The following is a 25569-nucleotide window of genomic DNA, read 5'->3' as shown; positions in this document are numbered from 1 at the left end:
ACTTTAAAGCCCACCAGTGTCTTGGCTGTAAAGACTCACTCATGCACAGAAACAAGGTGCCTGTATTGAAAGGGTAATGCTGCAAAACATGGAAGAGACTTGCCCACCAATGCTAAATAGCACAGGGTTGTCAACAAGACTTTTGGAACCACTAATAGCAAAATAGATTAACAATAAACAGAGCTAGCTCTGGAGTCAGTTCAGACTTGCAAAACAGATTATAACATTCAAGCCATGAAGCGCAACTCTAAAATCTGCTTCCTGACCCTTCCCAATAATGTCCTGAAGCGTGCTGCTCCTGCAGCACTGAGCAACCCCTCAGCAGCAAGATACAGTCAGCCCCATCCATTGCACACATACAGGCCAATAAAAAACATCTCCAGAAACAGCCTTAGACTCTTCTTTCAACTGCACATAGCATCGATTATTTCAATACCTTGGGCATCATTTCTTTGTGGTTTCTTATCAGATATCTGTGGTTGTGTCGTTAAATGATTTGTTTGGATCTTCCCTTTTATGTGAGCCAAGCTACTCCTGCCTTCATGGTATTTCATCTGTTTTTCCTTTCATGTTCCCCCTCTATCCTATCTTGTGAGCTCTGGGTGTTGAAATCTACGTCAGCAAAAGGCAGACCTGTGGATTTAAACATGGATGCAGGCAAATGCTAACTCAGCAATTCTGAGTAGCACGCAAGCATCTGGCAACCAGAGGAAAAAAAAGTCTGTCTTTCCTAATTAAAATCAATGTATCCAGCTTTAGAGACAGCTACAGAACAACAGTCTCAAGTCACAGATTAGTATTTTCACTAGAGAAAAGCTCATTCCCCTTCCTGTGAAAACAAATGCTGCATCCCTAGGCCAGGTTTCACAAGAGTGGGCCACGGACTCCTACCCAAAATCAGTCCCTCCTCTTGGGGCTCCGGTGCTATACAAGCACACACAAAAACATACAAAAAATAGGGTCCTTAAGCCAAAAGGAGAAAATAAAGTAGTCTTACGTAGCCCAGAGGAGCGGGAACACATTTCATCCAGGCTCACACATTTGGTGCATCCCCTGGGCTGCTCCCATCACACTTGGCAGGTCGGTATCTGGGTTATGCGATGCTGGGACCCCCCAAGCAGCCCCAGTCGTGCAGGAAGGTCACATTGAAGCTCAGCAGACACTTTTAATTTACTGCTCAGCTGTTCCCTAAAGGCTGATAATCCTGCTACTGTCTCTGCTCTTGTTTCACCAGGATAACGTGCTGAAGGTGGTGGATGAGAAGAGAAGAGGAGCACAGCCTTGTCCTCACTCTGACCTTCTATGAAATCAGCTTTCAGCACCTGCCCTGCGCCTTTCACTCACCACAGACAGGGTCCCCCCTTCACCATTCCCCACTCAGTTTCAGCATCAGCCCTTCCTATCCTGGTGCCAAAGGACAGGAAAGACTACACACACTCCCTACACTTTTCTTTGGTATTTGTTTTGCCTATATTGCAGCTGTGTGGCAAGCCAATGAAATGTCTACTGGATGCACTTTATTTTATTTAATAACTAATTCAGTTTAAAGTTAAGATTCAGCTTTCTGGGCAGCCCACCCATTCCCTCCCCAAGGCTAACAGGGAACCGTGTGTGCCCGGAGGACAGCAGGGGTTGGGTGAGCTCTCCCCAGCGGTTGCGTTGGGACAAGTGACAAAGCACAGCATTAGGAGACAGGGTGAGAGGTGCTATGTTGTAGTGCAGTAGGTGGGTGAAGAAGTAGAGCTCAGGGCAGCTGTTGTAGTATGGGTTTGTACGTGGTTGAAGTGGTGGCAGAGATGTATGGTAGTTACACAGGTCGTGGGCACAGAGGGGACAGAGCCTTCTTGGGGTGCTTTCGACAAGCACACAGCAGCCACAGCATCTCATCCTTTCCAAGGTCACCTTTCTCCTCCTGTTAGATATGGTAGGGCAGAAGCAGCAGAGGCTGAACGAGCACGTCAGAAACATGCTTTTTTCTAAGTAAGGTAGCTGCTCCATTGAGCAGGTACGTACGTAGCTTGGCAAAGCACTGAGCCTGCTGCTTAAGGCTGGGAAGCGCAAAGGCTACACTAACTGGAGATGCCTGCAGCAAGGAGGAGGGCAGCACAAATGCAGTAACTTTCCTTAACACCCTGCTGCAAGGAAGGAGCTGGCAACAGGACCCCAGCCGAATTAGAGCTGAAAGTCAAGGCTTCCTGTCAACTGCTTTCACCTTCCTGGTTGTGCCTTTCATAGCCTTGTGCACAAGTAAGAGGGTAACAGTTCCCCTGGAAGCTGCCAAGGATACCTTTTGTCCTGGCCTTAAAAGGTGCCTTTCAAATCAAGGAACTGAATGAGCATCTACAGCATAAATGAGCAAAAATCCCAGCTGTTTAGAATTCCAAGCAGATGAAAGACTGACAGCAAACTAGGAACTAGCTGAAATGTGCCCGCCCATTAAGAAGGCAGAAAGCTGGCACAAGGAATAACATAATTCCTGACTTCTAAATGACAAAACAAGCAAGGCTATCATCCTCATTAAGAAGCACTGCCCTAAAACTTGAAGCAGTTTCAGGAGTAAATGTATGTGCAGATACTTATTCATGGAGATTTATCGAATGTCACTGCAAGATGCATTGGCTAACCAAAATGACAGACTGCCTTGGTGATGGAGTTGGCATGTGTGGACTGAAATACTGTATGCTGTTTTAATAAACTAATATTTGCACATATACACTTCGCTACTCTACGTAACTTGGATCCACAATACCTATCTCATGGAAGACAACCCTGGGAACTTCCTCTATGTGCCAAATTCAGGAGAGTTTACTGGCTTCAGACCAGGCATTAGCAAGAAACAGGGTATGCAGCTTTCATGTTTTATTAGTAGGAACACCTTCCCCCACCCAAGCCCAGACTGGGTTTATTTGGACTTATTCAACAGATAAGAGAACAGATAGATGCAAACCAGATTATAAGACTGCTCCAGGTCCTGGAAATTCTCCATCACTTAAAGGCTGGTTTTCCTCAACCAACTGGCTCAAACACTTGCTTATTTATTTATTTTTCTAAGATGAAAACAGCTCACTGACCTCAATCTTGATCCAGTCAGAATCACTGCCATCTTGCCTCAGTCCACACACAGAATATTCTCTGATGAAGAGCTTGTTGTTGCACTCCAGCAGCAATCAAGCAATAGAAAGCAACTTTTACATTGCCTCTGGCCCAGGACTTAGTTGTAGAGATAAAAATCCAACTTCAATTGTTGCTATACTTTATCTTATTGACGTAAGATATAGGAACAACTTTCCTCTTTCAAAGGAAAAACTGACACTTTGCCCTCCATCCCCCTTTCCCCTCTACCCCTCATAAATCCAAGCAACTTTGCACTTCATGATGCCTGGGAAGGATCAAGTCTGTACCAAGCTCTTTGGATTGTGCTGTGCAGATGGTGCCTGTCCTCAGCATAATTTCTTCTTGCTTACCAACAGCTTGCTTGAACGCACTTCGGTTGGTGCCTGGATTGGAATTTTTCAGAAAAAACGAAAAAGGTGTGGCTAGCTATTTCTTCTTTACAGTGAGAGAAAAGATCAAAGAGTTGAAAAATCTGATGTAGAGGTGTTATTTATATTAAATAAAAATTATGAGAAAAAGTTCCAGTTTCTTAGTGTTTCTCAGCCCTATATTCAGGGCTTTTTCTACATGTGAACAGAATTTGTAGCATTTACAGGGTAAGAGCTCCAATTTGGGTCACTCAGCACTTAGGAAAGGACTCACCTCCTGGCCTGGCTAAGTCAATCCACCCAGCAGGCTCGCTGTAACGATGACAACCTACCTCAAAACACAAGGCTTGCTTTTCCACAGGTGTCAAAGCTGTCTCATTGTAACGTCACCTTTCTTGCAAGCAAATGCAACGGCAGCTTATAGAGTGCAAAATAATCTGCCTATAGAGACCTGTTCCCTCCCAGCAGTGCTTGGTAGCTCAGGGGTTTTGTTAAGTTCACTCTTAATTATTCTTAAGAACAGGAAAACAGCAGCAACTATCACACAGAAAACCCCTTTTTCTTTAAACCAAAGGAACGGTTTGCCACTGAGATACTGCTGGTTGGCAAAATTTACCATCAGTTTCAATGCAACGACTCTGTAGCAAAATTGATTTCAGACTAGGAAATCAGTTCTTGATTTAAAGAGATGATTAAACTCATCCTAAGGACAAAAACACATCTGGACAAGGTTGGAAGTACTTCACTTTCCAGAGCTTTACAAGGCCAATTACTGCAGGAGGCAACAAGAGAAAATCTTGACAGCAGTTCTGGCTCTCCATTCCCTATTTCAACAAATCTAATGCTATGGCAGAAGGATACCACACAAATTCCTCAGAACAAGTAAAGCCCTATAAAGAGAGGCTAAAAGTAGAAAGAACAGAAACATTCACAAATTTTCCACACCAATTCCCCTCCAGATGCAAAAAGCATAGGAGCCTGAAGCTAAGCTGGCATTTACTGAGAAGTCTTTGTATTTGAAGTATGTAATACAGTAGTTAGTGCTTTCTTAGTTACAAGGAAAGCTTTAAGTCAATTAGAGATAGAGAGCAGGGTAGAGCATTGCTGTGAAGTTAAAATACCGCCTGCTGCCTTCCTTTGGCAAGGTACAACAATAGCTCAACCAGTTCACAGCCTCACACACTCCCACAGTTGCTGGCAGGCGAAGTGAACGCACTGGGAAGCCTGCAGCCATTCCCTGAGCACACCAATTTAGTGCAGCAACACAGCAGCTAACCAGAAATGAGGTGTTCCCAAAGCTCACTGCCTCCGAAGACATACGGAATAGCCAGAAGTCAAACTTGACCTCCTTTGCTTTACGTTCCAGCTCCGAAGTGACTTTCTCGTATCATTCTCTTCTCTGCTCACACCAGCTCCTCCCAGGACTCACAGCCAGTCACTGGTAACACACACGCACGCGTATAACACTCTCCATTGGCCCACTGAAATTAATTTAGGCTTCTCTGAAGGAGATCCACGATGCTCAGAAACAGCCACTGATTTTATTATCAACACTACACCACAGGATTGCTTTTCAGCCACACTAATGAATTAAGCCAAAATCGGGAGTAAAAATGCAACCCCTTCCTTCTGAGAATTACAGCCCAGTCTTAAAAATCTGAGATTAATCTGATTCCCATTATGTCTGCTGAGACCAAGCAAGAAGACATGCTGGGGAAAAAGGTAGCTTTTAAAAGGTGAAAATGTGAGCCAGCTGCTGGAGCACATCACATGCTCCAGTAACTTTTTTCCAGCTATTTCCCTTCCTTCTGGTTCCTCTGCACATGAATTATATCAACGTGCTCCTTGAACAACTTGAACTCAATGGGACAAGACTAGCATGTGCAGACAAATGGGCAAGTATTGTATGTCAATAGATAGTTGTAAGCCCAAAGGAATCTACACACAAGGAATAAAAAACAGAAGCTTTAAAGATATCCTCTGATCTAGAGGCACCTTTGACTGGACATCATTAACTAACTCTTCACCTGTTGCTCCTTTTAGGCAGCACTTCCTTTTGACTCAGCTTGCAGTTTAAGTCCTTCTGTGAGGATCTAAGCAGATGCAGCGTAGCACAAGTGCTAGAGGGTACTAGTTTAGTTTTCTCACATGAAGTCCGATTCCTTGCTCGTGAGACCCTTCTCAGCCAGAAAGGAAAAACAGAACATGACCTGGTCTTTTCTCCATCCTCTTATGCAATTACTGTGACTAGGAATTGGAAGATTAAAGCTACTGTGTTATTTACTTTCTACTGACACTTGACAACGATGCATTGTGTCAGTGCGGTTCAGAACCATGCTGCACCTCAAGCACAAATATGCAGTGACTACTGTGCCGCAAACTTTTCAAGGCTTAGAGAACAAGAATCTGGGATTCATACCCTGAACAATGAACCCAAACTTAAACTGCTGCAGGGAAGTTGGCATTACAGAATCATTAGTGCTTTTAATCAATAAAAAGCTCAAGGGCAAAAAAAAAAAACCAAGTAGATATCACTAGTCCTGCCATATCCTTATAACCATCATTCCTTTACAGGAACATCCCATAGTGAGAGGCTTTGACGCTCCTGTTAACATCCTTATACTCCCTCAAGGAAAGGGCCTAAGATTCAACACTGGACATTTGACTTACCTTCATCCAATCTGCCTTTCAGACAGCTCCCTTTCACAGATCTGCACACACACTGGAAACAGACAGATCTGCTGGCAAGGAACACACAGGACAGTATTTGTGGAAAGGGATCAATCTTGCCAACAATTCCAAGGAAATAACATCACAAATTGCAATGTTAGTGATTTCTATCTAGGAAACAATGTAAAAGCCTGTGCCTTATCTCACCTGATGCAATTACAGTGGTTAGAGAAACACCTACTTCAGTGACTTCCCCAGTCCTCCCAACAGAAGCAATAAAGGGAGAGACCAATATAATGCAACAGATAACAACACGGTCTGGCTTCTTAAATTTCAGGTTTAGCCAAGACTGGTGACTGCACCACTTCATGGCACTAAAAGTGTGTTCAAGTTGCAGATGACTGTTTCAGTACAACTGCGACCTAATGCAAGAACTCACAGCCCCGAATGACAATCCAGCTGTTACCTCTTGCAGCCAACCTACCTTCCCCAAAAAAACCTTAAAAATTCAGGGTACTAGGGATTAACTTACACATAGAAACCAGTCCAGACAAGCCATTTTGATTACTAAAAGTACTTACAAAGTGCACTTGGCCACTGATTTCTTGGACAGTCTGCTGTGAAGAGTATAAACAAGCACAACTACAGGCTCATTGAAGGCAGACAACAGCATAATGTCCTCCTGAGGACTTCAATTCCCAGCTGGGGAAAGGACATAGAAAAGATTTGAGCTGAAAAGCTTAGGTCCAGAAGGGCTTTGCAAAAACACTGTTCAAATTACAAAATCTTCCTAGCCATTAATTACGCCAGCAGTTTGAAATCATTCTGTACCTTTACAAGCCAAAATTTCCCCTTGCACACCTGGTACAGCAGTTGTGAAGTAACAGGATGCTCCACAGCCAGTTGTAACAGGTACAGGAATAAGTGTTTCACTTAAATCACAATTTGTCAGCAGAGCAGATACAGAAGCAGCCTGGAAACTCAAGCCTGCAGTTTCATAGGGGAAAGAGAACAACCACAGCCCTCTTAATTCTGGCTAACCAACTATTTTCAGCACCAGAAAGGGAGACAACCATCACCAATGGGTCTATTCCCTCTGATAAAGCAGATCTGAACACAACCACTGTCCTGCAGATCCTCTGCCACCAAAACCACAAACCAGGTGAAGAGCTTTAAGTTGTTACAGCTCCTGAATACAAGGCATCCCTCCACAGTTACACGACAGGTTGGAAAAGGGCAATGCAGCCCATTTAATTCAATTCACTTCCTCTTCCATCTGCTCTAGACAGCCATGCCCCATTAGTCTTCTGAGAGCAAGAGGAAAAATGCCAGGAGTTTATGTACATCCAGTGTACATCAGATGCACTGCTCAGAGCCACTACAGACTTGCCAGTTCTGAGCTGCACACCAGCACCAGAGAAATCCTTGTCTCTGTATAATTCCATCCAGCTTTAATCTTATCTTTAAAGACAGTTTTAACAATTAAACACAAGCTCCCTTCCAGAGATGCTTCCCACCTGCTTCTGCATTTAGTACTAGAGCCAAGAAACAGACTAAACTCAACTGGCACCTGCTTTGTTTCTGCTTTGCCCATTCCCCTCTTCAGGGGCTGCAGTAAGCCTTGGACTCTATCACCAGATGTAGATATGGAAGACAGCAAACAGCATCATCACCAGGAGCCAGAGCCACTGCATGCACGCTGCAGCCCTATGAGCAGGTATCAGTATGTCACAGACCAAACTGCCAAGGGAACAAAGTCACCCACTGCTACAGAATGAACACGCATGGGGCTAAACCCAACCAACCATCTGGACACAGCCACAAAACAGAGTCCTGCCACTACAGCAGATAAATAGGAAGAGCTTAGAAGCAGCTCTGGAGGCTGCAGTGTGGAAGGGCAGCCACCTGATACAGCAGCAGCTTGGGACTTTTCAGCTCCTGCACCACTTCTTGCTTACTTCTACTCGCCCTGCAGAAAGGTGGCAATGATCACACATGCACTTTTGTTTAAAATGACTAAGCATGATCTTTTTCCTTCTTACCAGCTAGTCTCCTTTTTTAGCACAGTAACAGCGTACAGACTTGCCTGCATGCTGTCCAAAAAGCTATATAAAGGTGGAAAAATCACACCAAAGCCACTGAAGCAGGCCTAGCACCACCACAGGTCCACAGCATACTGATTTAACAACAATTTGCCCCCTCAGCTCAATAAAACAAGAGTGACGTATATTTTACAGTACCTATGTGATTTGTACAACTGAAATACAACACATCAGAGCACAGTTTTCATCCTCAGCAGAGGCAATCTGAGCTCCAAGGATCATTTCACAGGGACGCTGAATAGCTTGGCAGTCTAACAGTTAACTCATTCAACCAAAACCATCAATCTGAAGAGCAGCTGCTTGGCAGGACACAGGTCTGGCAGCTTCCTAGCTGAGAGCCCACATCCTACAGCCATTAAACATCACTCTTTGGCACCCATCATCAATGAACTGAGCCAGGCAGATCACCCTTGAAAGCTACACAGCAGGCAAGCATCATGTTCTGAGTAAAGCCTGCTCAGTGCATGCCAGGCTAGCACAGACCTACCTCCTGTTGGCCCTGGGGTGCCAGCAAGGTGCCGTGCCCAGCCTGCAAGCCCAGCCAGCCCACGCAGGGCACCGGGCACCTCACACCACCAGCACCCACCTGCTCCCATTGGGAAAGCTCAGACCTTCTCTCATCACCAATGCTGCGACTGGTGGGAGCTGGGCACACGCAGAGGTTTCTCCTAAGGAGACCAACGACAAATAAAAGCAACAACACGGTATGTCAGAGCTGCCCGTCGCAGCGGGCAAGTCGTTTTTGCTACCCAGAGTCCTTCCATTCATCCCCATCCTCCCCCCCAGCCCATTGCCAAAGAGAATATGCTGTGTTACAGAGACTTTCATATTGGGAAAATATTTTAATATAGTAAACAAGTCAATTTACCTCTTCACATCTTTTAAATAAGTTTATGCTCATTGACTAAACAAACTTGGTACTTAAACAACGGGTTACAGCCTCTAAATCCATTTTGTTCCCGGCTGGTCCTGCCAACAGCAACAGATTTCGGGCACCACTGATATCCTCTCACGGTAACAGCCGGGCGCCAGCAGCGCACGAGTCCAACGCGGGTTCGGAAGGAGAAGCTAGCCCAGAACGAAGCCACGAACCCCCCCCCCCCCCCCTTCGGAGGACAAATTTCGGGGAGGGGGGAGAGAAGGATGTCCCGCAGCCACCGTCCTCCAGCGGTCAGCCTCCAGCGCCCCCACCCCGGGCAGCCTCGGCGGGGGCTCCTCAGGGGGGGGCGCCGCCTCCGTGCGACCCCGGCGGCAACGCGGGGTCCTTGGCAGGGCCGGCAGGAGGCGACGGGGGGGGCGGCAGAAGCAGCAGCATCGGCCGGGGGTGGCGGTGGAGGTGGCGGATGCTTCTCCGGGCCTCCCCCCGCCTGGAGGAGGCCGCTCCGCGCCGCTGCCTCCTGCGTGGTCGCGGGAGGCCGCGGGGCGGCGGAGCCGGGGCTGGAGCCGGGCGACGGGGAAGCGTGGGGCTGCGAGGAGGAGTTGGCGGCGGGGCCGGCGCCGCCGCGCACCGGCTGCCAGATGAGGCTGTAGTAGACGGCGAGGACGATGGCGGCCAGCGAGACGGACAGCACGTAGGCCAGCACGGTGGCCAGGCGCACCCACTTCTTGTTGGTTTTGGCCGCCATGCGCGCCTTCTTGTCCCCGGTGTAGGTGGCGGGTTTGCCCCGCTCCGCCCCGGCCTCCTTCTCCTTCATGGGGGCTCGGCCCTTGGCCCGCTGCTCCACCGACCCCTCCGTGGTGGGGGCTCCAAGCCGCCGACCGCCGCCGCCGCCGCCTCCTCCTCTTCTTCTTCCTCCCCTCAGGACATGGCGCTGCCGCCGCCCCGTGCCCGCGCTGCTCCGCCGGCTCCGGCAGCCGCCGCGGGGCGGCCCTAAAAGCGGCGGCACCGCCCGCAGGAAGGGGAGGAGGGAGCGGGGGTTTGGGGGAGCTGAGCTTAAAGGGCTGATGGCTACCTCCTCCGTGCCTGCTGACCCCCCACTTACGGGGGCTTTGGTGTTGGGGGAGTGTGGGGGTGTTTTGGGGAAACAGCGCTATGGGGTGGCTGTTGGGGTGGGTGTTGCCCCCCCCAGGCAATGCTGTGATGCTGTTAATTGTAGAGTCATTAAAGCTGGAAAAGCCCTCCAAGATCATACGGTCCAACCACACCCCTACCACCAATTTCCCCACTAACCCATGTCCTTAAGCATCCTCAGGGACAGTGACTGCACCACCTCTGTGGGCAACCCATCCCGATGCCTGACTGCTCTTTCTGAGAAGAAATGTCTCCTAATTTCCAACCTGAACTTCCCCTGGCTCAACTTGAGGCCATTCCCTCCAGTCCTATCACTAGTTACCTGTGAGAAGAGGCCGACCCCCAGCTCCCCACACCTTCCTTTCAGGTCACTGTAGAGAGCAATAAGGTCTTCCCCTGAGCCTCTTCTTCTCCAGACTAAACACCCCCAGTTCTCTCAGCCGCTCCTCGCAGGACTTGTGCTCCTTCACCAGCCTCATAGCCCTTCTCTGGACACGCTCCAGGGCCTCGATGTCCTTCTTGTGCTGAGGGGCCCAAAACTGAACACAGCACTCAAGGTGCGGCCTCGCCAGAGCCGAGTACAGGGGGACGATCACATCCCTGGCCCTGCTGGCTGTGTTATTCCTGATACAAGTCAGCAGATTTTGGAGAGGCTGTTTTAGTGCCATTCTGGTTGGGGCTGACACCAAACTTGCTGAAATAATCCAAAGTGGAGTTACAGCTGGTGAGATTTGGGTTGACCTTACTCTCTGTGTGTTATTCCCCCACAAAAACATTTTATCAGCTTATTCTGAAGGCAGCTGAAATGCTGTTCCAGGTATGGATTAGCTTTTTCTTCTTCTTCTTCTTCTTCTTCTTCTTCTTCTTCTTCTTCTTCTTCTTCTTTTTCCCTTTATGGTGCGAGATGTTTACTTCTCGAAGGGTTGCATTGTGCTTTTTATAATCATTGTCTTTCTTCCCTCCCATCAATCTTGGGGCAGCCAGGTGTGATGCACCTGAAATCCTTTTGTCTACAAGGAGTTGCAGTTGTAAAGAGGCCTATGGCAGCTGAAGAGAAGACCATCACCCAGAAAGACCTCAGAGGAAGGGAATGAGTGAGTTTTGAGTTTACCATAGCATTTAATAATATAATAAATAATAATAAATAAGAATAATAATAAATAATAAATAAATAATAACATAAATAAAAATAAATAATAATAAAACCTTTAATAACAGGATAAAAGCTGGAGGGCTGGGAGAGAAGGGGAAAACCTCTAGCTTTTTGCAGGAAAGAAGCAAGGAACTTGCAGCTCTGAGGAAGACTATTGGGGATAAGGATTAAGATGGAGTAATTTCAAAGCAATTACAGTTCTTGGCAAAATGTGGATTGCGTTAACTAAAAGCTCTAGGGCTATTGCATGCATGCGTAAGGGTGGCATTGTAGTGACAATCTGTACCTGCTGACTCCCAGCGCTTTCCTCATTAATCTGGTTATGGTTTCTCGTAACCATAAGGTGGGCATGGCAGTGTCCAGCAGCAAGGGGAGCCTTCTGAAAGGGGCTATGAAACACCTCGATAAGGGCACTGGATGGCTCTGGCTGATCATTCTTAGGAGGCTGAAGGAATCTGGGGCTCTAAACAGTCCATCAAGGTGTGCTGATTTTGGTAACAGTGCAGCCGCCTGGCTGCAGTATATGTTTTTATCTCCTTGAGCTGATCTGCTTTTGGGGAGGGAGAGCTGCTATGCAGTCATAGGATGTTCTGTATACACACCCTGCTCCTGTGTGGAGGGAAGGGCTAAAGGGCATGATGCTGCCAGCTGCTTTTGGAGACCCTGACAGTTTTTGCATGCTGCTTGTCTAGTCTATGTTGTTATCTTGCATTTTAAATCTGTCCTTGAAGATCTTATATCATTCCTTATTATTTAACTTTAAACCTGTTGTAATGTCTAGAAGTTGGCAGACAAGATTCAGAGTTGGTGTTGCTAGTTATTCAAATGTATAGCATGTTGACTTTGTTGTTTGTTTGTGTTTTTTTTTCTTTTAAGAAAAAAAAGATGTTTAAACGAGTCAGCAGGTTGATACAAGAAACAAAGGGACTGAATGTAACAACGAGCTGGTAGGGGCCGATGTACTAATGAGTGGTTACAGCTGCATGCTTTAGTCTTATATCCCCACAATCAGATTCCCCTCTCCTGGGAAGGAAACAAATTTTTAATCTGTGCAAATATTTGTGGCTTTTTCACTGGTGGTTTTTTTTTTTTTCCTCCTCTTCTCATTGAAAGTCAGTTTTTGAATCTAACAGTTAATAGTGCTCCTTTTCCATCAATGGAGATCTTGGCAGAATAGATTTGCTAAGGATGTGCTGTGGAGTTGTAGAAGCAGTCCCAGCAAAGGTGCTGTGTAGTGTGATTGGGATCCAGCTACACCATGTACCTCTTGAATGTAGATTCTAGGAGCAACTGAAGCTGCTTCAGCTAGAAGCTGGGGCAATAGACAGCTTAGCATGTTATTCTTTCCTGCCTTCTCACCTCTTTTGCTCCTCTTCCTTCACTCTTCAGGACTACAGATATGCAGTTTTAAAACTGAACTGTGTTGCTCTTGAGATCATACCTTGAACCTGGTGTCTTCATCTCCCTGCTGCATTTATTCGTTGCTTATTTAGGGCATGATGTGCCTTTGGGTTGCAGTGAAGACTTAGCCTTCATAATTTCACCACAGTATCAAAGAAAATCAGTGTTCTTAAGGCACTCTCCTCTCTGCCAAGCCCTCTGCTGCCTCTGCTCTCAATAAGACAAGAGGTGTGTTGGTAAAGTACTAATTCTTGTTGGCTTTTGCTGTAATCAGGGGGCGAGCCTTTCTTTTTGCTGTGAAGAAATGTGTGTGAGTTTCCCTCCAGGTCCTTTTGTTCAAGTACAGGCAGCTGCCAGAAGGCATGTGCCTTCTGTTCCTAAACTTAGCTCCTTGCTAACAACTGCTTTAAAGGCAAATGAGAGCCAGGAAGCCAGGGCTGCAATAAAGATATTTTCTTTGTCCTCTGGGTTTCAGCAAAAATGCCAAACTGTGCATCAAACAGCCTCCTGTGGTGCAGAAATAGAGCTCTGGGGGCAGAGCACAGAGAGGTCTTGTGAAGTCAATGAATGCATCCAGACTAGATGAAACTTGCAAATTAGTCCTCTCTGAGATTTTGCCTTGAGAACACGAGGGATCACTTGCCTGAGAGGAATGAAGGGCATGTGGTGCACCCTGCAACTGGACCTGCCAGCAGAGGAGAGCTGTGTAGCCCTTGGACATCCAGCCTTTGTCCCAAGCAGGTTCAGACGCTGTACCCTTCAGGGTCTGATTGTGTAAAAGTTCCTCTAATTTTTTACTTCACATGTCTGAGGGTCCTCTGGGAGACTCATCTTCTTATGAGTCTGCTACTCACTGGCCTATGCCTGTGTTTAGTTGAAAATCCCAGTGTCAAAACCTATTATTGAAGATTAGGTGCTCCACCCACCCGACTGAACAGCAGTGCTTGAGTTCTGCAGCTGCCTGTTGCAGTGGGATGCGTGTTTGCTCTACAAGGGCCCTGGAAGGATGTAGCTAAATAAACTTCTATTATTGATTTTCAACGCTCAGAGTCAGTGGATAGCATCTAGTGCTTCAGGACAGAGAAGACTTAATTATGGGAAGATCATTGGCCTAAGAAATTACCTCTGTACAGACCTTGTTTCTGAGAGCGGTGGAGCGCTGGAGTGGATTGCCTGGGAGGTTATTGAGCCTCTGCTGTTAATGGAGGCCTCCTGAAGCTCTCTGAGTTAATGTCTGTCAGTGCTGATAAGCCACAGCTGATCCTGCCTTGGGACAAGGGATGGGCTGCAGGGCTTCCTACGGTCCCATTGTCCCTGTGCTTTTGGTTTAATGAAGAAGCTGTTCTGCCTTCCCTTCCTGTGCTCAGTCCTTAGGAGGCAGTTGGATGTGACACCCTGCAAACGATCAGCTTGCTCTGGGAGGTGTGCGTCTTGGTCACTGCACTTATGCTAGCTTGCGTGACTCGAAAAAATCATAATTCAGTACCATGACACTGTCCAATCCTTCTTCTGAACTCTAGCCCTGGTTTTTGTTCTTGGTGCCTGCCGCTAGCAGCGTGACTTCTGCAGGTAGATTACAGACCTTTTATTGGTTGTAAGGACGTAGTGTTGTTATACAGTGTTCTTGGTCACACTTGTGAGTTGAGAAGGGGAGAGACAGATGAAGCCTGCGACTGTTTAAAGGACAGAATAGATATGTTTAAATCCACCTCTTTCTTGGCTGAAGTTCTTGAGCAAATACTTTGCTAGGCTTGAGCCTTCTGTCATGCTGAACGTCTCTGCCCTTGTTAGGGGGCAGTCGTTCGAACCCAGCTGTCCACTCTTCTAAAGGAAGTAAGCCTGATTTTACACTGTTGTTCCCATCTCATTGGAAGCCTGCAGGGAAACTGATTCTGTTCCTCTCTGGCATTTTTCCTACCACACTTCAAAATCTTCTGTCTTATGTAGGAAGGTGCTACTTCTCTCTCTTGTTAATCCGGTAACAGACTGGGGGGAGGCTGGGGATGTTCTTTTAATTCCTTCACCTTCTGATTTAGCTGTAGTAAGCTTGCACAACCCACTGTCTTGCACTGACTTGAAAAGCAATCTGCAGAGGTTATGAGATGGGTGGGAAAGATAGTAAAAGTGATGCTGGATTTAAGATATAACAGCGAGATCTGGTTTTGCTCAGGGTAGGGGCCCTGGGCAAAAAGCTCCTGGTAGCTCAGGGCAGTGATGCACCAACAGTTCAACCTCGTGTCATCAATCTGGTGAGCTGTCTTATTCTGTCATCTATGTACCATAAAGACGGTGTCCTACTTGTAGGAGAGCTTTGAACAGTGAACATGCTGTGGGAAAACACTCTAGATTTATGGGAAAAAGTATGTCTGAAAAGGATTCGTTGTTTTGTTTTTAATGCTTAGAAACTCCTGTAAGTAGATAATGGTTCAGGCTCTGGCATGGGGAGAGCTGCTTGGCTAGCTTTATAACAGGTGCTCAAAAAATTGCAGAAGCTCTGCTTTTGTTTAATTTACTGTCAAGTGGATACAGAACTCAGAGAGCTTTCTGACAGCATGGGAGTTCTCCAAGATAACGTGAATTCTCTTTGGCTTGTTGTTTTCATGACACATTTCTGAAACTGAAAAAAAGGCTGACAAGGGTGGCTTGACAGTGCCCTGGGCATTCACCAGAATAAGAAACTCCACCATTTGCTTGAATGTTAAGCTCTAGTCCCAGGGGTTCACAGTACTCTGAGCTGTAGGTTTCACACATGGAGTTGTGGAGGGAAAAGTTGCCCTCACTTCACCAAGTATGGGGGCACTAAGAGAGGGAATTTCTTTTCTCTTTTCTTTTCTCTTTTCTTTTCTTCTCTTTTCTTTTCTCTTTTCTTTTCTATTTTCTTTTCTCTTTTCTTTTCTCTTTTCTTTTCTCTTTCTTTTTCTTTTCTCTTTTCTTTTCTTTTTTCTTTTCTCTTCTCTTTTTCTCTCTTTTTCTCTTTTCTTTTCTCTTTTCTTTTCTTTCTTTCTTTTTCTCTTTCTTCCTTTTCTTTCTCTTTTTCCTTTTCCCTTTTCTTTTCCCTTTTCTTTTCTCTTTTTCTTTTTCTTTTCTTTCCTCTTTTCTTTTCTCTTTTCCTTTTCTCTTTTCTTTTCTTTTTTCTTTTCTCTTTTTCTTTTCTCTTTCTTTCTCTCTTTTCTTTTCTCTTTTCTTTTTCTCTTTTCTTTTCTCTTTTCTTTTCTCTTTTCTTTTCTCTTTTCTTTTCTCTTTTCTTTTCTCTTTTCTTTTCTCTTTTCTTTTCTATTTTCTTTTCTCTTTTCTTTTCTCTTTTCTTTTCTCTTTTCTTTTCTCTTTTCTTTTCTCTTTTCTTTTCTCTTTTCTTTTCTCTTTCTTTTCTTCTTTTCTTTTCTCTTTTCTTTTCTCTTTTCTTTTCTCTTTTCTTTTCTCTTTTCTTTTCTCTTTTCTTTTCTCTTTTCTTTTCTCTTTTCTTTTCTCTTTTCTTTTCTCTTTTCTTTTTCTCTTTTCTTTTCTCTTTTCTTTTCTCTTTCTTTTCTCTTTTCTTTTCTCTTTTCTTTTCTCTTTTCTTTTCTCTTTTCTTTTCTCTTTTCTTTTCTCTTTTCTTTTCTCTTTTCTTTTCTCTTTTCTTTTCTCTTTTCTTTTCTCTTTTCTTTTCTCTTTTCTTTTCTCTTTTCTTTTCTCTTTTCTTTTCTCTTTTCTTTTCTCTTTTCTTTTCTCTTTTCTTTTCTCTTTTCTTTTCTCTTTTCTTTTCTCTTTTCTTTTCTCTTTTCTTTTCTCTTTTCTTTTCTCTTTTCTTTTCTCTTTTCTTTTCTCTTTTCTTTTCTCTTTTCTTTTCTCTTTTCTTTTCTCTTTTCTTTTCTCTTTTCTTTTCTCTTTTCTTTTCTCTTTTCTTTTCTCTTTTCTTTTCTCTTTTCTTTTCTCTTTTCTTTTCTCTTTTCTTTTCTCTTTTCTTTTCTCTTTTCTTTTCTCTTTTCTTTTCTCTTTTCTTTTCTCTTTTCTTTTCTCTTTTCTTTTCTCTTTTCTTTTCTCTTTTCTTTTCTCTTTTCTCTCTGGGTGTGAACTTGTGCTGTCTGTATAGGTTGTGACTATAAACACAATCTCTGCAGGAATCTAGAGTCACAAATCAGTGCTGCTTTTTGCCAGGAGGAAATGTGTATGTGTGCATACACCCACACAGACTTAGCATCCGAATGCAGTTCTTCGGGCTGCATTTCAAAAATAATCACCATTTTTCAAGCAGTAGGAAAGTGATTAACGGCCATGTAACCTGACTCTGGATCTTTTCCTCTGATTTTCATGGTTTGTCTGAAGAAGCTGAACTTCTCCACCTTTGTGTGGAGAATAAGTATGTATGTTTTTTCTCCCTGATACACGCAGACATACAAATATGTTTATATTATTTGCACACATGTATGTGTGGCAGACCCCTGGCAGAGCTTCTCTGAAAATGCAGCCTATAACGTTTGCAGAATGACAATACTTTATTCGGAGTTGCACTGACTTTTGATTGCCCCTACAAGCACAGGAACAGGATTTTCTAGGAAATCCATATCTGTAATCTGATGTTGCGGACATGAATCTAAAGTGATGCTGGCTTAGCATGGGTTACAGCTGCTTCAATCCAGTATAGATGTTTTCCCAGAATAGAGAAGGGTGCTTTTTCACTAGTTCATTAGTGCGTGATTGCTCCAGGGCTATGTCTGTCCCTCTTTAGGGCCAGCACTTAATGCAGCCAAGCTCTTGGTTAGACCAAACAGCTTGTGCATTCTTCAAAGTCAGTTTGCCTTAGCTTAAGTTTGGGTCCTTGCTGAGTTACACTAAGGCAATGTGAAGTTTTAACTGTTTTAAAGATCCACATAAATGCTTTCATATATGGGGTTAGCATGGATTTTCACCCTACTTAAAATAATGTAGCTTTGAATGTGATAAAACTACTGTGAGATCAGGGAGCATTTGCTTGTGGAAACATTCAGAAGCAGCCGTTAGCTTTTTGACTTCCTTCATTTCTGTGTGCTGGGCTCCAGCAGCTGAATAAGGAAAATGTGCTGGACTTCTATTGATAACCCTGTGCAAGGGAGAAGAATACACTGAGTGAATTAAAATAGCAACTTTTTCTGGAGCTGCACTCTTGTTCATTACATCTTACTGATTTCACGCTTGTGTCATCCTGGTTCAGGCTGTGACTGGAAATGGAGCTGTAAAGTCTTAGGAGAGTGACTGTTCTGATGCTTCCAGGGGCAGAAAGCACAAAAAAACAGCATCAGAAGTCTCTGTCCTCCTGTGTTGTACACCTGTGAAAAAGGGGAAGACTTGTTGGTAATGAGCCTAAGCTGGGTTCTGTATTACTGCTGTTTTCTTCAGATAAACCTTGTATTACAAACCACTGGCTATTCTGCTCAGGAAAATATTTATTCCAGATCCAATAGTTTGACAGTATCCACTCATCTGGATGTGTATGCTGCCAACAGAGGTGTCCAAGTCATTTTGGTTATGGTACAGTGTTATTACACAATTTCCTACAGACCACTATGCATCATTATCAGCTGGAAAATACTACAGAGGTCATGTAATCCTGGGGACCAACTGTGGCTCATTTACCCAGACCTTAAAGACCACAAATTGTGGACTGCAGGATGAAATCAACCCTGACATCTAACCCAATGGTGTACATGCTGAGTGCTAACAGGTGGCCTGGGTCAGAGCTGATGTTAAAAGTTTCCTAGAGAGCTCTCTTCCAAGAGTCTGTAGTCATTTTGTATTTGCATGTTGCTTGTTCTCTGTCAGATAAATGTGATGAAATAAAAAAAAAAAAAAAAAAAGTTATATTTTAACCTCTAGAGAGAAAGGAGGTAATTTAAAATGTAGTGCTGATTGCACTTGTCAGGACTAGAAAAGCTGTGTAGAAAGCACAAATAAGCAAGGTAAGAAGGGCCTTTCCTGGTAAGGCAGGGAGATGAGTCCCTCAGAGGAGCAATGGAAGGATATGATGGCCATGCCATGTGTGTATTCGTGTGCTCATCAGTCAGTGGCATGGGTCTGATCAATAATCCACTTGTGTGTACAGCAGGGTCGTGGCCAGCAATGATGCGTCAGTAGAGCAAACCTCTCCTTAAAAGCAAACAAAAGTAGGCTTCATCTCTTCAGGACCTGCTGTAAAACCCTCATCCCCTCCACAGATGATTATCAAAGACCAATGCATGAGTGGGTTCTTGCCCCTTTAGCTTCAGACAGCTTTATTTCTCAAAAGGCCGTGGTGCCTTTTGAGATTTTTCAGTAGCCTCAATGATACAGGCAGAGGTCAGTGAGAAACCTGAGAGCTGAAAGTGGTCCTTGGCCTGAAAGCCTGCCAGTCTGATTTTTGTGCTATTCACTTAAAACGGTGGAGGCTGTAGACCTACTTGTTGACCTGCCTGCTTGTTGCTTTGCAGCCTCTGATGGAAAATACATTCTTAGCTGCGAGACAACTTGAGTACGTCGTTGTTTCACGAGAGTGTTTCACCTCAGAGGCAAAGTATTTGGCACGTAGTTTGCAAAGGCCGTTGGCAAGGAGTGGAATAGTGGGAGGTGAAGGCTGGGTATTACAGAACCCTTACTAAGCAGGTTCTTGGGTAGCAGGCTGAGGCTGATTTAACCTGGAGTCAGCTGGTAGGGGCAGTGCAAAGAAGGCTTAGAGTATGTCTCTTATTCTTTCATTCCTGAGCAGTGCTGCACTGCAGTGTAGTCTGGACTGGGAGCCTCAGTCTTTTGAATGGGATTCACTGGGACTGTGCCTTTCAAAGTCCATGCATTGGGGCTTATGTGGACACAGGTGTCCAGGTGATGTATGAAACTTGCAGTGCACTTGCACTACTTTGTAGTCCTGTCTTAAAGTGCATAAATTTATAACTCACGCGGGGCTGAGAGATCACTATGACAGTACTTATGTGTCTGGGTGTACCACCTTGGGAGACAGCAGGCAAAGGTGAACTCTGTGCTGTCATCCAGTCTGTGCTGGATGACAAAAAGCCACCTGTGGTCTGAAGGCCACATTACCTGCCTCAGCTTGATGTGAACCGTGCTGATACCTCTCTGAATCTACACACCCAGATGTACTTACCCTCAGGGAAGTGTGGATTCAATCCTCCCTCAAAGGCTAATCTGTTGCATTACCCTGGAAATCCAATATTAAGAGGCTGCCTCAGAACTCACTGAAGGGGAAGAGCCAAAACATGGTCAGTACCTGAGCCTACACCCAGGCTCTTGGTTGGGCTCTTGTCTGGATGGGGCAAGAACCACGCATCATGCCACTGCAGCTTGGTTTTTCCTGCATCCTGAATGCTTTGAGCAAAAGCTGTTGTGTATCAGAGGTCATTTTTCGTTCTTTATTCCACAACGAAGACTGATGCTTCGGGAATAACAGTTTCTCAGATGAGAATGAGCATGATGACCTTAAAAATATTCTCCCATTCCCAGGACACAAGCATATCTCAGTGGTGTGTCACTTAAGGTGTTGACCCTGATCTTCAAAGCCCTCCGTGTTGCAGCTGAAGTAATGTCTTGTTCTCTGTGACCTGCCCAAGGAGGCTGCACTCTTCTGGACTTGACCTGTGTAGGTAGAAATAGCTGTCATGGGATCTGACCGTGGAAGTGGAAAAAAATATGCCTAACCATGAGAAGAAGAGTGAGCTACGTCCAGGATGTAGAACTAATTGACTGTGAAAAGCAAAACCAATGAGGATGTGAGTATGGCAGCAGGGTTACAGCAATACTAAGGTCTCGATCAGGACTGGGATTCTGCTGTGGCAGGCGGCAGACATCCATGGGAAGAAACGGTTTAAAGTTGAAATTTGTTGGGCTGGTACAGTGAAAAAGTTGAGATCAAGAGCAAAGGGGGGTCTTTGTCCCGCAGTATCACGATTTCCTGTTCATTACGCTGTACTGGAGATGAACAAAGGGGGCAATTAGATATTCTTGCTGCTCTGTTACTGCAAGGTAAGATAAGATTGACACATTCTGCCTACTATGCTGCTGCTCTTCATCCTTCTTGCTCTTCTGTTCATGACCTGTCTTGGGAAGTTTTATTCTTTTGGTTGCAATTAGGAATTGCATGGTCCCATCACCCCTGTGCAGTGATTACGTTTGTATGGTGGTAGTGCATAGGATGTTTAAATTGTGTGTGATTCTGCTGGAAGCACTCAGTCAGCTGTGCGGTCTGGGATTATGCAGAAAGCAATCAGAGTTGTAAGTGTAAGTGCTGCATGTGCCTGCTCAGTTTTGGATCTAGCCATGTCGTGGCCATTGGTTTTTGTTTTTGTTTTACACAAGATCTCACTGCTTTTACAGTGTGGCATCTGTGACCACTTGTCTTTCGGTGATGTAACAGCCCACAGCCCTCTGATGTGACAGCATGGCTGTTGTAGATCAAGACAAAGAGTTGTGCTGCCAGCTGAGGGCTGTCATGAATCCTTGGCCTTTGTGGTTTGGGCTGAAAGCAGGACAAGCAGTATATCCTGGCACACACTCAGCAGTTCCCATCTCCAGGGATGGTGAAGATATATTGGCCTTTGTGGTCCTAAGGGTGTCCTTAAGCCTTTCAGGATTCCTGTGGCTCAGACTGCAGAATAGAAAAAGGACTAGTAAGATTAATTCAGTTTTGCTTGGCCATGAATTCATTACTGGTGTTTGAAGGTAATGCTATAAGGCTGTGTGTGTAATATCATAGCTCATTCAGCAGAGGACAGTATTGCACACTGCAAAGTATAATTATAATGGAGCAATGCTGAAGAGATTTCTTACAGATTTCAGAAGAAGTGGGTGTGCTAGGAATGGGCTGGGGTTGAGGTTACAAAGGAATTTGCTAGAACTGAGGAGTCATCCAGTCAAGGTGGTTCAGGAGATAGCGTGTCTTAAAATCATTGTCTACAAACCTTATCTCATAAAATCTCTGAAGGGTAATGCTGGCTATCTTGCCTCTGCATGTACTTTGTGGGGGGTAGAGGCTGCTGAATAGGTAGGACAAAGGAGGTAAGAGAGTCTCGGGGGGAGGTGTGTGTGGGGGAAATGTTTGATATTGAAATTCTTGTAGTAGGTGGTGGGATGTAAAGTGGTGAAGGTAAAGGATGAAAGCAAAGGAGGTGCAGTGGATGTGGGATGGCTACAGACCAGGTGATGGTTTTGCAGGAGGGTGCTTAGAATAAATACTGCTCCAAGTGCTGTTGCTTCTGCCTGCTCTGATATCAGAGCTTTCAGCAGAGGGCAGGACTGTTTTATTCTATCACTGTTCCATCAGCTGTCTCTTCATGCAAGAGGCAGAAGCTCTGACATAGAGCAAGGAGTGTGAAATAAGAGATAAGGTGCCTGGGTTATGCAAAAGGAAGTGAGCTTCAGCTGTAGTGACCATCTTTATGCAAGCAGGGGTCTTGGCAGTTGGTGTTGCAGTGCCAAGCAACCTCTCAAGACAGCTGCTGGCTTGGTTACTTCTTTGTGTTTATTTATTATGTTATCCTTCAGGGAAAGCTCACTGTGAGTGACAAGCAAGTAAAGCCATGTCATGGTTCTTGCTTTGGGTTTGTTGATGGGACAGAGAAAGCTGTTAAATGTACAGGTCTGAGAGAATGCAGGAGAGAAACTGCTGTTCTGTGACACCCTGGTTCTGGCAAGAAGCAAACATTGCTTATGAAGTTATTATATTTGTGGTAAATACAGGGTGGCCACTGGAATCAGTTGCTGTGGCTGCCTTATTTTGCCTGCAGACTTCTGACAGCACCTGGTGGCAAAGCTCATCCCACCTTTTGCTTCTTCACAGCTGTGTTCTCCAAGGCCTGCCTTTAGTGCTTTGTGTTGCAGAGGATGGGAGGACTGGAGCACTCCTGAGCAACTTCGTCTGTTTCACAGCTGCTCCCTGAGTCAAAGACAAGCAGTCCTGGAACTGCTCTGGCCTTGCAGAAGGGATCAGGTGAGAGTAGCAAAAACTTTAACTCCTCACTGTAGCCTCCTGTGTACTGTGGGCTTTACATACCTATATAGCCTCAGGGTCTCTTCCTACACTATTTGCGAGAAGAACAGAAAAAAAAAAAACACTCATCAGTGCCTGGAGTTTCACTGACATTTATGCCAAGTCACAGGCTGTTGCTGACACGTCTGAGCTCTTCCACCACAGCCTTTGGGATCTGGGCAGCCACTGTCATCTGCCACTTTGCTTGGGAGTAACAGCAGCCCCTGCGAAGGGGGGTTTGGTTGTGCTGCCGTGGCTGGGCCTGCAGTGCCCCCTGCTCTCTCAGCTGGTGGCCAGAGCAGTCGGCACATGCAACTTTGACACACGTGCAAAGAAACTTAATACTGCAAGCGTGCCTTGGTTATGAGACTGGAGGTGATGCTTTCCTATGTCTCAGTCTCAGCCCTGACACTGAGCAACCACAGTGATGGGTAAGCCACCTCCGCTCTCTGTCATAATAAAATAAAGCTAACAGCCTTCAGCTTGGTAGCCAATCCTTAGAGTACAGTGCCTTGCAAAATACATTGGTAAATGCAGAAAACTCAATGGTAGCTGGCAGTGTAGAAGCTCCCTTATTCCATGTTTGTCAGGCAGATAAACTCTTGAAAGAAAAGTACAAAGGATATGAGGTTTGCTCAGCGTTCTGTTTCTGCAGCATGAATCTGTCTGATAATTGCTGCCATCTTTGATTTTTACAGCTAGAGCACTTCCTGCAGGTCTATTTAATCTCCTTCCAATTTCTCTCCTCCCTCATGCCACTGACATTTGAAAATGCCTTCTGATTCCTTCAGACAGCCTGGGGAAGGATGACTGATCCACCTTCAACTGGCCTTGCTGAAGTGGGTAAGTTGAAGGTGGGAAGGCACAACAAAATTATGGAGCTAGCTCCCTTTGCACAGTATCTTTACTTGTTACAGTCTCCTTGCCCTTACAAACAATGGCAAGTGCCACACCATGACTTTCCTGGTAGAATTTCATCCTTGGCATCTTCTATGCAGATGGAAATCTTATTACAGCAAGTGCAGTACAGTTATCTCCACTTCTACTTAGTTCCATGGCTCTACCTTTTTGACTTAAATTAACCTTGCCCATTTCAGTACTTCACACAAGCCACTCTCCTTGTGGTTAGCCCGTACACTTCTGGCAGCAGAAGCTCCTTTTCTCCTCTGCTGTCCACGCTTAATTCCTTTTCTCCAAGTTTGGGAGCAGGGACTTGTTTTTGCACTGTTTGCCATTAACCTTCTGTTCCCCTTTCTGTCTCTTCCCTGCAGCTTCATTGTTATAGTCCCCACCTTACTCATCTCTATTATCCTGTGCTCCCAGAGGACCTGCAGTAGACCAAAGTGAATCTGGAGCATGTTTCAGTTCCTAAGTACTCTTGTGAAGGTTTTGTTTCATCTGCCTGTGAAATTTCCATCTGCCCTGCTGGTCCTTCTCACTTTGAGGCTAACATTCAGAAGAACCTGTAAAACAAAGAAAAAAGTTAGACGGGGCAGTGCAGCAAGCGGCCCCACAAATGGAGTCTACAGAGCAAAGAATAAATTGTATGTGGTATTTGTCCTAGTTGCATGAAGGGGGCAGTCTGCTTGTAGCCAACCCCTGAGCTGTTCTGTAACCACATCTGCTGAAATAGTTTTGAGTGTCGACTGGCAATGCCTGCACTTTGTCAAAGAGAACATTTAAGGAAGTTCAGTTGCGGAAGTGCTATGAACCGTGTGCTTCACAAGTACAGCCCCGAGGAGTCGGTCCCTCCTGGAAAGACGGTGTGCGTGCATGTGTGCCCACGCGGGCATCTCCACTCATCGCAGGCTTCCCTCTAGGTGACCTTGGGCTGAGCTTCTCGTGCTTGTTTGGAGAGCTGTTGATTTACAATGCAGATTCATCGGTCCTCGCCTGCCTGTCACTGCCCCTCCTAAATTTGGCCGGGATGTAAGAGGCTGTTTGCTTTCTGATGCCAACAGTGGAGATGGCAGAGAGCCTTGCCATGTGAGAGGCAGAGATAGAGGAGAGGGGGCCAAAGAGGAACAAACTGTGCTACTCGTATTGCTTCTTTTAGCTGAGGAGCACAGCTACGGGACAATGTCAATGCTTACTCCTGTCCTGCAGTCCCCGGAGGTGAAGGAGTATCTGTCCAAGGGCGAACGCTTCATCAAATGGGATGATGTGAGTACCGGGGCTTTTGCTTCTCTAGATTGTAAGCATGGTGGCGGGGCAGGTGGTGTGTTTCGGGCAGGGTTTGTGGCGGCCTGGGAGTGTGTATATTCAGTGGGGGGGGGGCGGGGGGAGATGTGGCACTCGCATACCTGAGAGCAGTGATGTCTGAGGAGGGAGAGTGAACTGAGAGGAACAGGAGAGTTGAGGGCCAAAACCGAAGGGCGTATATGTTGGGTGTTGGTGATGTGACTTCTGCATCTCTCGTTCCTGGGGTGGCCAGAAGTAAAGGAAGGAGTGTGCTGCTGGGTCTCAGTTCAGCAGGCGTAGGACCCCTGGGCCCTGCTTCTGTGTGCGAGCCAGTCCTCAGGAAGGCAGTCCCGGCTGGCAGCCTCCCTGGGCTGAGGCACACGCTGCTCTTGGACATGTCTGGGGAGCGTGAGGGGTATGATTTACTTGCTGCATGGGCTCTCCATGCTTTGCAGGTGAGAGGCAATCAGATTCCAAGTTGCTTCCTCTTACAGCCCTGCTGCTGGAGTGGATCGGGGCGAGCCATGTCCTTTCACGACTGCCTGGCTTGTGGGTCTGTGAGCTACCAAACATGCAGTGGCCGAGCAGCCAGGGGCCTGGGCTTT

The 25569-nt window shown here is 45.7% G+C and overlaps 3 protein-coding genes across 6 annotated transcripts in view; 2 read left to right on the top strand and 1 right to left on the bottom strand.

The window, feature by feature from the left end:
• The window catches only part of CCDC9B (coiled-coil domain containing 9B), a 60545-nt gene extending 52164 nt beyond the window's left edge, over window positions 1-8381 (top strand). The window contains 1 exon segment of the mRNA XM_040558293.1: window positions 1235-8381. The gene's annotated coding sequence lies outside the window, so the exon portion shown is untranslated.
• A 702-nt stretch (window positions 8382-9083) lies between these two features.
• On the bottom strand, window positions 9084-10153 carry INAFM2 (InaF motif containing 2). The gene has a single exon (XM_040558297.1). The coding sequence runs from the start codon at window positions 9946-9948 to the stop codon at window positions 9136-9138; it is 813 nt and encodes a 270-aa protein (XP_040414231.1). The 5' UTR covers window positions 9949-10153; the 3' UTR covers window positions 9084-9135.
• Window positions 10154-11277: 1124 nt separating this feature from the next.
• Window positions 11278-25569, top strand: part of PLCB2 (phospholipase C beta 2) — a 64240-nt gene continuing 49948 nt past the window's right edge. For 2 of the 4 annotated variants that reach the window (XM_040558593.1, XM_040558590.1), the window contains exons 1-4: window positions 11278-11359; window positions 22595-22744; window positions 23575-23626; window positions 24055-24946. In XM_040558593.1, coding sequence (XP_040414527.1) covers window positions 24863-24946 — 84 coding nt within the window. In that variant the 5' untranslated portion in view covers window positions 11278-11359; window positions 22595-22744; window positions 23575-23626; window positions 24055-24862. Of the gene's footprint in view, window positions 11360-22594; window positions 22745-23481; window positions 23627-24054; window positions 24947-25569 lie in introns of all 4 variants that reach the window. The other 2 variants (XM_040558591.1, XM_040558592.1) reach the window with 2 other exon arrangements.

This window comes from Cygnus olor, chromosome 5 (genome assembly GCF_009769625.2).
Source record: "Cygnus olor isolate bCygOlo1 chromosome 5, bCygOlo1.pri.v2, whole genome shotgun sequence".
In the NCBI taxonomy this organism is placed as follows: Eukaryota; Metazoa; Chordata; class Aves; order Anseriformes; family Anatidae; genus Cygnus; species Cygnus olor.
This window is presented reverse-complemented; position numbering and strand designations above follow the sequence as displayed.